The sequence below is a fragment of the Sminthopsis crassicaudata genome, chromosome 5 (assembly GCF_048593235.1).
Source record: "Sminthopsis crassicaudata isolate SCR6 chromosome 5, ASM4859323v1, whole genome shotgun sequence".
NCBI lineage: Eukaryota > Metazoa > Chordata > Mammalia > Dasyuromorphia > Dasyuridae > Sminthopsis > Sminthopsis crassicaudata.
In genome coordinates, this window is record NC_133621.1 from 266777928 (window position 1) to 266791776 (window position 13849).

Here is a 13849-nt window from a genome sequence, read left to right on the forward strand (position 1 = left end):
TTTCTGTGTGTTCTTTTTTTAATTCCTTTCTTCAATTACTTTATATTTATTCCCAGTATCCTGTATTCATTTATTTACCTGTGCATGATGTTCTCATTGGAATAAAATGAAATATTTTAGAAGCCAATTTTTTTTTTTTACTTTTCTCTTTAAATCTAACTTCCAGTCTTTGCAAGTAAGGCACTGAAACTTATAAGAAACTGTTAAATTCAATTAACTATAAAAAAGTTCTTCAAAGCTTTGAATTGTTGACAATATATTAACTTTTTTATAGGCTTAAAATGAAAAGTGCCACATTTGAAGATGCAATAAAGCAGCAAATGAACAAAACTGGAAAACTTCCCAAACAGTTTTTGGAATTTCTTATCGTAAGTCAGCTCTGGGATTTAATTTTTCTCATTTGAAAAATAATTTCTTTAAGTGGTAGATTACACTGCTTCAACAATTCTAAGTTGAGGGAAATAGAGTTTCCTATTGTTCTTTTTTTTCCTTTAATAGCTTTTTCACCTTTGCATAATCTTCTACATTTTTCTTCCTCCTCTCCTCTAATACATCAAGCAATCCAATATAAGTGAAACACATGCAATCTTTGTAAACATATTTCCATAGTCTTCATGTTAAGCAAGTAAATCAAATCAAAAGGGAAAAATATGAGAAATAATAAAAATCAACCAAAAAGAGGTGAAAATATTACGGTTTCATCTACATTCAGTGTCCACAGTTTTCTTTTTGTGCTTGTATATCACTTTCCATCACAAGCCTATTGACAATTTCTTGAATCTCTTCATTGTTAAAAAGAACCTAGTCCATCACAGTTGATCATCATATAATTTTCTTGTTAGTGTGTACAATTTTCCCTGGGGGGTTCTTGCTTCACTCAACATCTGTTCATATAAATCTTTCCAGGCTTTTCTAAAATCAACCTGTTCATTATTTATTTATAGAATAATACTCCATTATATTCATATAGCATAATTTATTCACCCATTCCCCAAATGATGGGCATCTACCCAATTTCTAGTTTCTACAAAATTAGAAAAAGGGCTGCTACCATTTTTTTTTGCACAAGCAGATCCTTTCCCCTCTTTTATGATCTCTTTGGGCTACAGATCCCAGCAGAGACACTGCTGAATAAAAGGGAATTTAGAGTTTGATCATTCTTTGGGCATCGTTACAAATTACTCTCAAGAATGGTCAGATCATTTCAAAACCCCACAAACAATGCAATAGTATTCTAGTTTTCCCACATCCTCTTCATCATTTATCATCTTTTCCTGACATCTTAATCAATCTTAACCAAGCACTATGAAATGATACATCAGCATTGCCTTAATTGTATTTCTCTAATCAGTAGTGAAATACAGCATTTTTTTATATGATTAGAAATGGCTTGTATTTGTTCAACTGAAAATTGTTCATATCCTTTGATCATTTATCAATTGGGGAATGCTTTATATCCTTATAAATTTGAATTCATCTCTATATATTTTAGAAATGAAGCTTTTATCAAAAACACTGGATAGAAAAATTGTTTCTCAGCTTTTTTTGCCTCCTAAACTTGGCTACATTGGCTTTGTGTGTGGAAAAAACATTATTTTCTTTTTTTTAATGGCAGAATAAAGGCAGGAATTTGTCCAATCGCTTCCCCAGACTTTTCCAAACTCCTTTGAATAATGACTGTAAACAAATCTTAAAGGATTAGACCACCCAAAAAGTAGAACATTTTCCAGCCAAATCCAACTTAGAAGCAAGCTCAGTACAAAAGGTCTGTGATACCAGGGTGGGAGTCCTATAGATTATTCTCATTATTATGGCAGTTACAAAGAGCATATACAGACAGAAAATATGGATGTGAGTTGAAAACTAAGGGATACTATCTTTTTGAAAAAATGATAAATGTAGAGGGAGAAAAGGGAATGGAGAAATGGAATGCTGCCAATTATCTGCCATAAAAAGGAACCAAGTAAAAGCTTTTATAGTGAAAGGGAGGTGAGGGAAGAAAAGGTGAGTGAGTGAACCTTACTTCCATCAGAATTCATTCAAATAGGAAATAACATATCAATAAGAGTATAGAAATCTATTTTACCCTACAGGAAAATAGAAGGGAAAATGGGATATGGGAAAGGGGGAGGATGATAAAAGAGAAGGCATGTTGGGGGAGGGAATGGTCAGTAGCAGGATGCTTTTGATGAGGGACATGGTAAAGGCTAAGGTAAATAAATTAAACGTAAATAAATGGGAGAAAATAGAAACAGCAATTGGAAAAAATTGAAGCAAGCTTCTATGATGAAATAATATTCTCTAGAAAATGATGAGCAGGATGCTCTCAGGAAAAAAAAAAAACAAAAAACAAAACAAAACAAAACAAAACAAACGAACAAAAAAACAAATAAAAAAAAAAACAATCCTGGAAAGTTCACCATGAACAAAATCAAAGTATGCAAATTAATACTATATGTAAATATTCTAGGATGATCAACTAATGATAATGTTATTTTCCTCAGTGGTACAATCATCCACATCTTCCCTGAAGGACTTATGATCAAACTCTTATCCATACTCAGAGAAGGAACTGATGGAGTCTATTTATATATTGAAGCATTCTTTATTACTCTCTTTATCTCTCTCTCTTTTTGTAACTATATTTTTCTTGAGGATTTTTATTTTCATTAGGGTGGGAGATCTATGTTTTTTTTTTCCACAACCTGAATCTTATGGAAAGGTTTTGCATAAATACACATGTGGTTTCTTTATTGTAAGTGGGGATAATCGAGAGAACCTTGAACTCAAAAATATTAAAAACAAATGTAAAAAAAGCTGTATACAATGCAACTGGAGAAAAATTAAAATATGCAAAGATAGGTTCCAACATTCGCTCATAAAAAACCTTGTGTTCAAATTTTTCTCCCTCCCTTTCTTCATTAGCTAACTTAGACAGCAAGTATTCCAATATATGCAAGCATGTACAATTCTTCTCTACATATTTCCACATTTATCAAGGTTGTGCAGATTTTAAAAAAACTTAACATAATCAAAATTATCCAATTTGCGTTTCAAAATGTGTTCTCCACTTCTCTTTGTCCATCTTTCTCCACAGAGCTGACTATTCCCTATTCTCCTCATTTGCTTATATTATCACCCTTTTTATCTAAATCATGAATACATTTCAGATTCCTTGATATAGAGTGTTAAATATTGGTGAAAACCTAGGTTCTGCCATATTAATTTCCAATTTTGCCAGCAATTTGTGTCAAATAGTGTGTTCTTAATCACTGACTATTTTGTCTTGTGAATTTAACCTCTTACTCTGATCTACTACTCTATTGCTTAGCCTGTAGTAGATGATTTTGAAGATTACTGCTTTAAAACATAGTTTTAGGTGTGATTGATACAGCAAGGCCACATTTCTTTGCATTTTTTTTCACTTTCACTATGTTCTTTGAAATTCTTGATGTTTTGTTCTACCAGGTAAGTTATGTTTTTATTTTTCTAGCTGTATAATTTCTAGGCAGTGTGTATGAGACTGTCTAAGTAAATTATTTTAAGCAGAATTGTCATTTTTATGATATTAGATTGGCCTACTCATGAGCACTTAATATTTTTCGGTTGTTTAGATCTAGTTTTATTTGCATGAAATGTATTTTGTAATTGTGTCCTGGCTTACTTTGCTCCCAAACATTTTGTATATAAAATCTGTCTATCTCTTGCTGTTGGGCTTTGTTGGTGACATACAAAAGTGCTGATGATTTATAGGGGTTTATTTTATACCCTGCAACTTTGCTAAAATTGTTAATTGTTCCTAGTGGTTTTTTAGTTGATTTTCTAGGATTCTCTAAATGTACCATCATATTATCTGCAAAGACTGATGATTTTGTTTCCTTGTGAACTACTCTAATTCCTTCAATTTCTTTTCTTACTGTTAAAGCTAACATTTCTAACACAATATTAATAATAATGATGAAAATGGGCAACCTCATTTCACCACTGATCTTATTGGGAATGCTTCTACCTTGTTGAATTATATCTAATACTTTAACTGATTTAACCATTTTAAAGAAAACTCCATTTATTTTTCTGCTCTCCACATAGGGATGGGTGGTGTACTTTGCTCAAGGTTTTTTTGTTTGTTTTTGTTTTTTAACATCTATTGAGATAACCATCAATAAGATCAATTATGCTGGTAATTTTCCTAGTACAGAACCAGCTCAGCCTTTCTGGTATAAAGCCCAGTTGGTGATAGTGTATTATCCTGATGATAAGTTCTATTAATCTTTTTGCTTCAACATTTATTAGGGAAACTTCTGTAATTTTCTTTTTCTGCTTTGGTTCTTCTCACTTTAGATTTCAGTAACATATTTGTGTCATGGCAAGAAAGTGATAGAACTCTTACTTTCCCTATTTTCCCACATAGTTTGTGGAGTATTGGAATTAATTGTTCTTGAAATGTTTGGTAGAATTTACTTGTAAATCCATCTGGACCTAGAGATTTTTCCTTGGGGAGTCCATTGTTGGTTTATTCAACTTCTTTTTTTCTAAAACGGGACTATGTAAAAGTATTTTATTTCCTCATCTTTTAATCTCTTCTTATTAATGTCTAATCAAGTCATCGTTCCCAAATCTAATATTACAAAATACTTAATATGTGCTTGTTATGTCCCTGTCCAGTTTATCATCATAGATATGTCTCTGTACAGTATATCATAAAGTACTAAAGTGGGTGATGATACAAAAATTAAAAACTAACTAGAATGGTCTGCTCCACATATGCCACAGGCAAAAGTAAAATAGAATGTATGAATGCAGAAATTGTTGTGGCAAGATACCAAATGAAGTAAAATAGATATGAGAAGTGTGGAAAATATTCAGGAAATGGGATCAGGAGTGCAGTAGATAGAATATTATAGTTAGCAAGGAAAGGGGTTTGAACAATGAACAATGAAAAAGACAAGTTCCTGTAGAATTTTAATTTACCAGGGCAATGGGAATATACTATGAGGTGAGAATCGATTGGCTGGCAGGCTAAATCCACAGAAGAGTTTAGGAGACTGAAAGTGGTTAGGGAAAGGGTTATACCCTTGTTAGAGGAAGTATGTAAGTATGTATTGTCCTTCATTTTCAAAAAGTACCCAGACTGCATCACTATGTTAAGAGTCAAGGTACAGTGTGTCTGTCTGTGGCTGATCAGACAAATACAAACTTAGAATACTCTGCCACAATTTAGATACAAATATTCCCTGTGAATATTTGGGGTGGCATCTCTACCTTTGTGCATCTCCCGTGTTTTCTGGGCTAATGCAATTCAACTTTGTTCATAAAACATAGCACCTTCACTGATGAGGGCATGCCTTGCTGTGCAGTTCTGTGCCAGTCTCTCCCATGTCATACAATCAATTTTAAAGTCCTTAAGAGACACCTTAAGAGTGTTCTTATATTGATATTTCTGTCTACCTTGTGAGCACTTCTCCTATGTGAGTTCTCCATGAAATAAAAATTTTTGTAAGCATTCATTTGGCATTCAAGCAATGTAGCCATCCCAAAGGAGTTCTGCTTTCTACAGGAGAGTTAGAATGCTTGGCAGGTTATTTTGAGAAAGGACCTCAGTGTAGGGTATTTTATCCTTCTAGGTGATTCCCAGAATCTTCTTAAGGCAATTCAAATGGAAGCAATTCAGTGTCCCCAGAAGGGATTTAGCATCCTATGAGAAGGAGAAAGATTCCATGAAGCATGCATGAGTGAGGTTTGAAAAGAAAGATACCATGAGGTGAAGCATGGCAGGCTAACAGAAAAGAATTTAGGGAAAGAAACTCTACACCACGAGAGCATCTTTTATAGGGGAAATTTAACCTTGAGGGTTTGACATCATAACTTGGCTTCCTGATTGAATACAGTAAATTCAAGTTTGCAAAGACCTCCATCAATGATCTTCCCTAACATTCAATGAATATTACAATTTTAGCTTCAAACTTCTCTGTTACCACAACTAGCTGCCCAGGACTTCATCACTTAAGGACTTTACATCTCCCAGAAAATTCTGGTCTCCAAAGATTTTCTATAAAGGTTTCTCTATTAGAAAAATGTCTTCTTTTACATAATAGAATTCATATAAAAAGAATCTATTGTGTTTGTGTGTGTGTGATTATATTCTATTAAATAGACTTTTTCAAGTATTTGAAAGCATTCACAGGTGGCAAAAATATTAGACATTTTTTTTTCATGAATGAAAGTAATAAAGACACAAAGTTAACTTTGACAGAAAGAAAAAAAATCTAACAGAGAGATCCCAAAGAGAAATAGATGGTTTCAAAGAACTTTTTTTCAGAGTGTTGAAACATTTAGGGGCAGTATTTACAGAGGCTCTCAGAACCACAGAGCTTATGACACTCTGCTTCTATAATCCTAAAGATGAAAAATGTCCCTGAAAAGAATTATTAACAGACAGAAACAACTTGACTTTTCCTCGTTTATCTTTTTTATCTTTTTTCAGTCCCAACCCTACACCAAACACCAAACAGGTTAATTATATATATATATATATATATTTATATATATATATATATATATATATATATAGAGAGAGAGAGAGAGAGAGAGATACATATATATATATATGTATATGTATATATCTATCTATCTATATATATGTGTATATATCTATATCTATATCTATATCTATATCTATATCTATATCTATATCTATACATATGTAGATATAATCATACAAATACATACACACTAATAGACACAAACACATACCTTCCTTTCATCCCTCTCCTGACAACAAGTAAGCTATAGTTTAAAAAAAGATATATTTATTTCTATATTTCTCTCTATATATACATATATAGATATAGATATAGATATAGATATAGATATAGATATAGATATATAGATATGTAATCTCCCCACACATATATCCCACATACCCACATATCTTTCCTATCACTGCTGATTCCTTCATTAAATTCTGCTCCATAAGTTGGCTTATTATAATTTAACTCCCCCCACCCAGGGATTCCTTTTTTGTTTTCTTTCCTGGAGTTTTGCTTCCCCATTCACCTACTCCTCCCTGCTTATTTACTTATAGTTTTTGGAGGTACTATATCCTTCATGGTATATATGTAGTATTAACAATTGAATCCATTCCCTAGGTGAATAGATTTTCAGAACTATGAGCCCTTGTCCCTCTAATGCCATCTTCTGCATCTCACTTGTATAATATGGTTACTCTTTTTACCCTTACTCTGCCAATTTTTCTTTTGAGCTACTGATGGAAATCTTAAAAATAAAGTATACATTGTCTGTGTAAAAAAACATAAGCAAATTGTTCATGTTTAAATAGTTTGTCTATGTCAACTTCCTTAAAATTACACTTTGATATTGGCTCTTTCATGTTAAATTTTCTATTAAGTTCAAATGAAGTTGATAAAAAGTTCTGAAAATTTGCAAGTTCCTTCAAATTCTGGGTCTTTTTAAATTGAAAATTGTAAATAAAAAAATTGTAAATTGCTGGATGTGGTATTTTTGGTTTTCTGTAGATATGTTTCCAGTACCTGTGGTCTTTTATTATAGCCATAGATTAAATTTTGTACAATTCTAATTTTTGATCCAGATTTTTGTTATTTTTTTCTCATTTCTTGCAAAATTTGCTTTTTGATTTGGCAGTATTAAAAACTGGCAATTATATTCCTACTTATTATCCACAAAGGATTTCTTTGAGGTGGTGATGAGTGGATTTTTTTCTATTTCTACTTTCCCCTCATGTTTTCATCACTCCAAGAAAATTTTCTAGGATTATTTACTGCATTATATTGTGTCAAGGTTCTCTTTTTCATCACAACTTTCTGGCAGTCCAATTATTTTTATACTTTCACTTCTTAATCTATTCTTGGGATCTGTTGTTATGAGATCTTGTTGTTATGTTTCTTATGAGATGTTTCTCATTGTGTTCTATTATCTCATACTTTATATTGTTGTACTGTTTCTTAGTCCCTCATAGCTTCATTGGTTTCCTGTTGCCCAATTATAATTTTTAAAAAAATTTCTTTAATCTTTGAGACAATGTACCTCCTTTGTTAACCAGTTAACTGTTTTTTTTTCATAATCTCCTTGTTTTTCTTGGATGCTTTTCAGTTTTTTATTTTTTATTTTTTTTAAGTTTTTCCTCAATGCCTGTCATTTGAGTTTTGAATTCTTTTTTGAGTTCTTCCATAAATTCTGTTTAGGCAGGAAGGCATTTAAAAAATGAATTCCAGTCTTCCTTGTTCCCATTATATATATATATATATATATATATATATATATATATATATATATATATATATATATATATATATATATGTATATATATATGTATATGTATATGTATATTTTTTTCCCTGAGGCTGGGGTTAAGTGACTTGCCCAGAGTCACACAGCTAGGAAGTGTTAAGTGTCTGAGACCAGATTTGAACTTGGGTCCTCCTGAATTCAAGGCTGGTGCTCTATCCACTGTGTCCCATAATGTATTTCAATGGTGTTTTTTTTTCTTCTTTGCCACTTCTTCTTGTCTTTTTTTTTAATAAGACATATTTTAATAGAAGGTATTAATTTAAGTACCTCCAATCACTGGGTGGGGGATAGTGCCTCAAGCTTCCCTTCAGCTCTCCACTCTGACCAGGAACCTAAAATCAAGAACTCCACCCTCCTGCAAGTGCCTACAGTCAGCAGTGCCCCTACACACCTGCTTCTGCACTCACCAGATGTTGGTTCCTTCTCGCCCAGGGCTGCATCTCAGCTGCACAGCTGGGCCTTGTATTCCTAAACATTCGAGGATCACTCCTGAACTCCAACCCCCACTCCACAAGAGGAGTCAATACATTTGGGCAGGTCAAAACAGTGGGGCAGGTGAAAGTGACCATAGTTCCAGCTGAGACATTAGCCACACAAGCTGCTAGCCTGAGGGATCCCCACTGGATGTTCCTGAGTATTTAGCCTTGAGATGGTTGCACTTCTGATATGTTAATCCTGGCCCAAAGTCCTCCTTTAGATCTTGTCCTGTTGTATCAAGAGAGGAATTCTGTTCTGTCCCCAAGTCAGCTTGGGTTTTCACAAGTCTATGTTTGCTCTGAGGCAAAGATTTGTCTTATTTGTGGGGTAAATTAGGCCTTGAAATTTACCATCCTACTTTGCCATCTTCCCAGAATGCTCCCCCCAAAAATTTGAAAAGAGCATTGCTTTAAGAGATTTTTAAAAGAATATAGAACAAATAAAGCAACAGTTTGATTGCAGGGTGATTACTACTAAGAGTAAGAAACTTCATTACTTTACATAGATTTTAGAGTTAACAACTTATTGTATGAAAACACTATGTTAATTTGTTTCAGACGGAAGGGCTGACCTACTTGGAAGATTCTTATTTCATTTCACCAATAAATGGTTTAAAATCTTTCCAATATAGTATTCTGCATATATTGCTTTTCTATTTTAGGGAAGGAAAGATTTTCCTCCTGCTGAAAGAATAACAAATAAATGAATACATGTAGAGATACTGCTTTTTTTTAAGATGCTAGATTTTGATAATATTGAAACATTTCCCCAACTCTGATATTTTACATCACCAGAAGATGGAGGAAAGACCTAAAGAGCTTTTGAAAAATATAAGTGGTGAAATGAGCTAACATTTGCAAATTGGTGCTATGTATGTATTATATAGTAGTAATGCTATACATGTGAATTCTGAAACTCTTTCCTTCTCAGGAAATGTTAAAATGCTCAATTTAGGACCTTAGATTCTCAGACTGTCTTGTTTATGATAGTTAAGGCAGCTTGGTTGGGCCCAGACTGCTTTAATTAGTATCTTTAAGATACCTATGATGGAAACTTGCCAGACAGTTTGATAAAGCCCTGATGGGAATCATGTTTTCCCAGAATATCTTTAAGAGTCCCAATATCTCAATATATAACTTTTATCTTCCCAACTCTTCTGTATTACTTGTCCTCCTTCCCTGAGAAAACCCAAGTTTATATTTACTCTTTGAAAGTTGTGCTTATTGTCCAGATCTGCTCATAGGAGAGCTACAGGTGTCAGCCCCCTGTCCTGATTCATAAACAAGGAGGGGATAGGAGGGACTCAGCAGAGTTTAATCTATTCAGGATTACATCAGGGTTAATATACCTAAAGTTTACCTATTCCGTTACAAATGCCTAAGTGTTCAGTTAGATTCTTGATACATCTAAATTAGAACAGTAATCAAGGCATCATGTACAAAAGTATTCAGATAGCAGGTAACAGATAATAGAATGTCTGGCTGATGTCCTCCAGACACATTTCTTAGAAGTCTGTAATCATGCCTTCCTCCAAAGATTCCTGATACTAGTAATCAGCAAGGTTAGACATGTCTCCTGACTTCTCTCTATCCACCAGCAGGAGGGATAGAGAAGCTGAGCCAGACTGTTGAGGGCGGTAGCCCCTTTGGTATTCTTTGTTTGATCTCCAACTCCATTTGGAACTTGGACTTTGATGTGGTCAAACCAGTTTGGGCTATCTGAACTGGTTGGAGTTTTATAGCCCCCCCCATTCTAATCTGCTCAAACAGACCAAATGTCACAGCAGGGGAAGAGACTTCTGTCTCTACTCAAAAGATTACAAGAGAATCCTTATCTTATCTGCATCACTCTCCTGAACCTCCTTAGATCAATACATTTGAATAATTATGCTTTGTATAAAAAAGGGAACCCAAAAATCTATTCTTTGCAAACTGGCCTTGTACCTTGCAGCCATTTTGCCCACCGACTCTCCGGTGTTTCTATTCTAATAAATAAAGACTTTGTTTCTACACAGCCTTGAGTAGCAAAAGTCATTTGCTAACGGACCGCCTGTTGGGACTTTGGGAAGGAGAAAGAGATTATTAGACCTCCTGAAAAAAAATGACCCATCTCGGTTTGGACCCTCAGTTTACTCCTCATCAAGACTAGATTCCCAAAAGTACTCCATGGAGAAAAGGGTCTTATACCTTAACATTCCATGGCCCTCAAGACTTATGAAGATTTCTGCTAAGTCCTTTTTAGGAGTAAGCCAGCTAGGAGATAGGCTCTCCCTCCCTCTTTGCAACTTCCTTTTACTGATCTTTCTCCTTAATATAGCTGACTCTGGTTAGACTGCTAAATTCCTCTATGGAGTTAGCCTGCCATTCAATGGTCTACTGAAGGCTCCTAGAATATTCCTTTAATGGTTTCTTCCAAATACTAAACTTTTTTTTTACTAACTCTATTGCTCTCCCTAATTTATTTAGATTTACCCCGCTTGGTGCCTATTTTAGGACTTCATTCTATCTTTAAATTCTCCTCATAAATAAAGATACCTTTTGGCAAAGAGAATGCCCTTATGCATTTTTCACATGTATCTTGGATTTTGTATGTAAATTTAAGAGTTGCTACACTCACCCCATCATGTTTTAAAAAATGACAAGTGACTAAAAACATTTTATTTTACTGTCATTCATTTACTATCCTGCAGCTTTCATCAATATTTATCAAACAGAACTGGCTTCTTAACATGCATAGATTGGCCTCTTTAGAACTCAGTAATGTCATGCTTTTTTTGTATACATATTTCAGTCAGTCCTGTAATCCCTGGGACTCAAGCAAAACAGGTAGCTATCCTGCTAAGTTTATTGCTTTACATTCTTGAGCCACTTGAGGAAAATGAAGAGGGCAGCTCCACACTAAAACCCATATAGATATAGATATAGATATAGATATAGATATAGATATAGATATAGATATAGATATAGATATAGATATAGATATAGATATAGATATAGATATAGATATAGATATAGATATAGATATAGATATAGATATTACTACTATATGATATTTAATATAAAAATGTTATATGTAGTATAAAATAGGGCACTATTACAAGAGTTTTCTAGATGAAACTATTTTCTCAGGTACTGCAGTTGCACATCTGATGTTGGTGTCATTCTAATTAGTCTAAATTTATTTGCTTTTCCAATCAAGTCTATAACCCTTAGAATCAGTCTTCTTGTTAGAATAATAAAAAAGGAATGACATTTCTTTGCAGATTCCTTTTAAGATCTAATGTAGCTTTAGGCCTAAGATAACTTAAAAAGGATTTGTTGATATCCACCTTCTGTGAATTGGCTTGGTATCTACTCACTGTACTTACAGCTGGAGAGAAAAGACATATAACTCAGAAAAAAACTATAGAATAAAGTAGTAAATGTGGATTATTCCAACTTTATACAAAAGCTAGTAATGTAATTTTGTGGTTTCTTCTTTCAATCCTATTTTTGTTTTGAATTTCTTAATTTGCTTTAATAATCATTTTAGGAAATATATTTTATAGTTGTTAGATAACAATAATGAAACATTTTCTTACAGCTTACAATTAAAATAATTTAATTTTAATGTTAAATTATTATTTAAGTTGAAAGATTTTTACTTCTATATTTTGCTAAACTTATACTTTATAGAAATATGAGGAAGAGCTTCACCAACAATTGGATGCACAAAATTCAATAAATAGACATATAGAATCTATAAATAGATATCTTCAAGAAGAAATAATAGAAACTTTGAAACAGAATGATGACAGGCTGGATCTTGAGCATCATTTAGAAATACCTATGGAACAAATACAATATGGACCAAAGATTAAAGAAAAAGTGAAGAAAGAGACTGAAGAACAAGTGAAAAAAATAAATCCATTATTAAAGGTTATTTAATTTATCACTTTTATATTTTTAAAATATTAACATGTAAATGCAGATTTCCCCCTATTCTAAATTCAGAATCTTTTTCTTTAGAATTTTCCCCTCTGCCTTTTACTCTCCTTAAGCTTGGTATCAACTTAAAAAACAAAACAAAACAAAACAAAAAAAAAAAAGAAAAGAAAAAGAGGAAAAGAAAATATTGCCTTCTGATGTGAATTCTGAAAATAGATTATTCTCTTCCCTTGTCAGAAAAATGTCAAAGTTTTTTTGTTTCCCAGATAGTTTTATGACCATAGTTAAGGCAACCATAATGTGCTTAGATTACTTTGTTAGTATCTTTAAGATACCTATGATAGGAACCCAATCTTTCTCAGACTGTCTTTTCTACTATGTTCAAGTCAATCTCCACACCATAAAGTTTCTGCCTTTATGTTCCCTCTTTCCCTGATGTGATGTGAACCTGAATCCTTTCCTGAACTAAACTACATATGAGGTACTCTCTACCTCATAGCATCTTCCCTCTATTGGTTCTTTCCTCCTACGTAAGTGTGATTTTTAATAGAAAAATTATATTTCCCCTTGTTAATTAATACAATAAATAGCATAATATTGGAAACTATGAAGGATGTCCAGCCATGGTTGCTCTATGTAATAAACAAAACTTTTATTTTAAAGTTTTCATATAATCATTCATGTTTCAACTCTCTCTCCCAAATCTATTCTGTTTACCACTCAAGGTGCCTATATAACATTTTTGAAATCATAAGCAAAAATAACCATATATACTCTCAAGTGTTTTTTTTAATAATTGGTACAATATTCAATTTAAAAAAAAGGTGAGTCGTTTTAGTTTTTGTGTGTTTTTCAACCAAAATTTGAATTGGAAGAAAACATTTTGAAAGGGTCTGGAGGTAATTTTTTTCAAAATTTTATTTGATATGTTTATAATAATCTAAGAAGACAAAACTGAAGGATGAGAACTAGTGAACTAATCTCCAATTGAAATAGAGTTGTTTTTTTATTGTTGTTGTTTTTATTTGTTTTTCTCCAATTGAAATGCAATTCAGCTGATATTGATCATGACTCATTTCAAAGTTAGAATCTACTTTTTTGCAATTTAGAAGTGCCCT

At 32.8% G+C, this 13849-nt stretch overlaps 1 protein-coding gene and 1 long non-coding RNA gene across 7 annotated transcripts in view; one reads left to right on the forward strand and one right to left on the reverse strand.

Annotated features, from left to right (window-relative positions):
• Positions 1–13849, forward strand: part of LOC141544580 (ankyrin repeat domain-containing protein 26-like) — a 132903-nt gene that overhangs the window by 98653 nt on the left and 20401 nt on the right. For 4 of the 6 annotated variants that reach the window (XM_074270951.1, XM_074270954.1, XM_074270955.1 and 1 more), the window contains 2 exons: positions 275–368; positions 12480–12722. In XM_074270951.1, coding sequence (XP_074127052.1) covers positions 275–368; positions 12480–12722 — 337 coding nt within the window. The remainder of the gene's footprint in view (positions 1–274; positions 369–12479; positions 12723–13849) is intronic. The other 2 variants (XM_074270953.1, XM_074270956.1) reach the window with 1 other exon arrangement.
• The window catches only part of LOC141544583 (uncharacterized), an 82275-nt gene that overhangs the window by 42181 nt on the left and 26245 nt on the right, over positions 1–13849 (reverse strand). The gene's annotated exons all lie outside the window — the stretch shown is intronic.